General features: G+C 48.6%; 1 protein-coding gene across 1 annotated transcript; it reads left to right on the plus strand.

Moving 5' to 3' along the window:
- Window positions 1–368: 368 nt before the first annotated feature.
- LOC147607736 (protein DETOXIFICATION 48-like) lies at window positions 369–3,176 on the plus strand. The gene is made up of 2 exons (XM_086790633.1): window positions 369–2,399; window positions 2,528–3,176. Exons 1-2 carry the CDS (start codon window positions 450–452, stop codon window positions 2,996–2,998), a joined length of 2,421 nt encoding a protein of 806 aa, XP_086646759.1. The 5' UTR covers window positions 369–449; the 3' UTR covers window positions 2,999–3,176.
- Window positions 3,177–3,662: the final 486 nt, after the last annotated feature.

The following is a 3,662-nucleotide window of genomic DNA, read 5'->3' on the forward strand; positions in this document are numbered from 1 at the left end:
AGGCAAGGAAGTCTCAACATTTTCCAAGGGATTTCATTCCTTTATCAAAGGAGAGCGGTGGACCAGGTGGTCGTGCTCACATTCCTAGAGCTACAGCACGAAAACTCAATGTGTTAACACTACGCACATGGCCAACAACTGGTCTTTGATCCTGGTTTAAAATTTCTGGCATTATATTTTTGACATGCTCCAATTTAAGGGGGCGGCCCGCAGGTTGGAATCTGTAATCGAACATATTAAAAACTATAATGCTTTATAATAATACAATTATGATCTCAAAAGACACTACGAACAGTTGTAACCACCAAACCACCCGTTGTACAATCCTGCACTATGGCCTGGTACAGCAGATTCCGCAGGCCCCCAGACCCAATCTTATATTCTTACAATGTTTATCTCTGATCGGCATTGTGCTCTTTTCTTACAATCAATCGATATTGCGATCTTGTATGTGTGAGCCAGGTAAAGAGCGCCAGAACGAGTACGGTGGCTTGGGGAATACGATGGGATCTTCGGCTGGGGCTCCATCTTCAAGCGATCAGGACGAGCCTACGATCAGCTCACGTTATACTGGGCAGAAGTGTACTGCATCCGAGCATCAAGTACGCACGTGTAGCGAAGTCAGTAATGATGATATTATTGCCACGAACCAGGATCAGCTGCTAGGACGCCGAGCATCGTCATTATACTCGCCAGCTTTAGAGTACCAGGCGGCAGATGAGGAACATGATATTGATGACTCATGTCAGGAGGAGTGGGATGATGAAAATATGCAGTTGCATCATGAGTATGATGCAGGGGATCACAATTTCTTGTCCAAAGGGAGGTCGAGGAGGCCGACGCTGAGGGAGACGTGGAGGGAGGTCTACAGGCAGAGTCATATGGGAGCACCCATGGCTGCCACGAACATGATGTGGTTCGCGCGCTTCATGGTATCGGCGGCGTTCCTGGGGAAACTGGGCGGGCTACACTTGGCCGGGGGCACCCTGGCACTCACGTTTGCGAATGTGGCGGGATGGTCTGTGCTTGTGGGGTTGGCGGGGGGTATGGAGGCGGTGTGCAGTCAGGCGCACGGTGCGGGGCAGCGGGAGGTGTTGAAGCTAACGCTGCGGCGGGGCGTTGCATTGCTACTGGCGGCGAGCGTACCCGTTGCCGGTGCCTGGTGCAAGGCAGAGCGGCTCCTGCTGATGATGGGGCAAAGCCCCGCACTCGCCAAAACGGCGCAGCAGTATCTGCTGTACCTATTGCCAGACCTCCTGGCGACCTCCCTGCTGGCTCCGTTGCGAATCTTCCTACGCTCGCAGTGCATCATCAAGCCGCTTCTGCTCTGCTCTATCGTCGCCATATCCCTGCACGTCCCCCTCACCTACCTGCTAGTGATAACGCTGGGAATGGGCGCTCCCGGCACCGCACTTGCCATCTGTATCACCGACTTTGCTCTGGCGTTCATGCTGCTTCTATACGTGGTGCTTTCTTCGGGCTGGAAACTGCAGGCCTGCTCCAGGCCGCCGGCTGCAGACTGTAATTCAACATTAATGTCGACGACGTGGAGGCATCTATTGAGGCAAGCTGTCCCTTGCTGCCTGATGACGTGCATGGAGGGTTGGTGCTACGAGATTATGGTGCTGCTCACAGGGTTGCTCCCTCAGCCAAAAGAAGCCGTGGAGACGGTTGCAATCGTGCTCAACGCTGATACCCTTCTCTGTGCCCTTCAGGTGGCGTTGGCCTCGTGCGTGTGTACAAGGGTGGGCAATGAGCTCGGGGCGAAGAGACCAGTGCGGGCTTATCATGCCACGGTGGCGGCTCTCTCGCTGAGCACAGCTGTGGGATGCGGCGGGGGCGCTGCGTGGCTGCTGCTATTCTCCCGATTTTCATTTGGCAACTTCTTCACCAAAGATGCGCAGGTGATCCAGAGCGTGGCCCAGCTGCTTCCCGTCATGGCCGTGATTGAAATGGGCAACTTCCCCCAAATCGTAGCCTGTGGCGTTCTTAGGGGAAGTGCTCGACCTGCGATGGGTGCGCTCATCAACCTCGCCTCATTTTACGTCCTAGGAATACCCCTGGCAATTCTTCTAGGATTCAAGTACAAAATGGGGCTGCTTGGACTCTGGATTGGCCTTACAACCGCTGTAGCAACAACCGCGCTTGTCACGGTTACTGTAGTTCTACGAACAGATTGGACCACCCAAACTTTACGAGCGCAGCAACTAATGAGCCACCACGATCATCATGATCTGCAGTCGACAGTACATGTCGGATTCACGTCGTCGTCGGTACAAGTCGAGGATGAAAATGCAGAGAGTGTAATTGAGTCCGTCGATCGCGATATCAATATGCCTCGTGAGGAGGCTCTTCTTTCTGGCCGCAGCTTACTGATGAAGGCAGCTAATGAAGCAAAGGTTTGTAAAGAGCCCTACGTAATTACATGATCAGGCGCGCACATTTACAGAACTCGTCCTACGCCGGATCAGCGGCGGCCTCTATTACTGGGAAAAAGTTAATTACTCTTTGCAACTGGGCTGTGCAGTTGGATTCTGGCGATCCACTTAATCTAGACGTTGAGGAGGAGGAGGAACGAGCTCCGACGGTACGGCGGGAGGAGGAGGATGAGACTCCGAAGAATTTGAACAAACGGATGAGCGTACAAGATCAGTTTGCAGACGGAAATTGGAAGCTCATCAAAACGAGTTCGGGCAGGCAAGCTGTGGGAAAAGGGTATCACTCAGCAGGCATTAATAATGCAAATTCGGATGGACGTTGCTGGGAAGTTTCTATGAGCATGATGAATGAGAGCATGAGAAAGTGTGCAATGATGGCTCGTTTGGAAGATGATGATCACTCCGTGTTGATGAAGGCGAGTTCTCCGCCGCCACCAACAGATCGACCTCACAATCATCACCTCAAGAGGTTAGTCTTCAAGAAACTAAGGCTCTTCGCTGCCAAGAAGCATCAGCACAAAAAAACGCCCATAATTCCTGAACGTAGACGAACAAACTAGCGATAACAAAATAAAAAAATAAAAAAATATTTAAGAGATACATCTTACAAATTAAAAGAGAATTTCAAATTGACATCAAACATGAGAGAAAATGTGTCCAGAACATATTATTACTGATAGCAATACTTCTTTTGCCACTAGGGTTACTTTATTGGGTTCGCTTTATTTAAGCCTATAAGTCGAGGGTTTTTTTAATATAGATTTTGAGATTTTGATAACAGCACATTTGGGTTATTTTCAAAACCCTTTTTCATGGATTTTGAGATTTTAAAGATATCCATTTTTTTAATGTGATGGTAATAAAAGTATGCCCTCTGTAAGAGTTGTTTCTCTTTTTGTGCTATTGTGTGACTTCTGAATGCAGTTCCCCTAGTTGTGTTAAACTCTCATGTTCTATGTTAGATAATTTTATGTGAGAATCCTCAAGGGTCTATTTCTTCCCTATGTTTTGTGAACTAATCCTTCTAAGAACATGTATTTCAGTTGTTGGTAATATTTCTCGGAGTTTAAAAAAAGAGAGTAGAAAAAGTAACTAGATATTGCTTGCCCTTTTTTTAAAGAGCGTATCATTGGTTGTCCCTTTTGTTTAATCATTGATCACACACTAGGTGCCCCTTCTATTTAAGCAACAAAACAAAGGGAAACCACAATTTGGCTATCCTTT

This window comes from Cibotium barometz, chromosome 55 (genome assembly GCF_041138505.1).
Source record: "Cibotium barometz isolate CiBa-2024 chromosome 55, ASM4113850v1, whole genome shotgun sequence".
In the NCBI taxonomy this organism is placed as follows: Eukaryota; Viridiplantae; Streptophyta; class Polypodiopsida; order Cyatheales; family Cibotiaceae; genus Cibotium; species Cibotium barometz.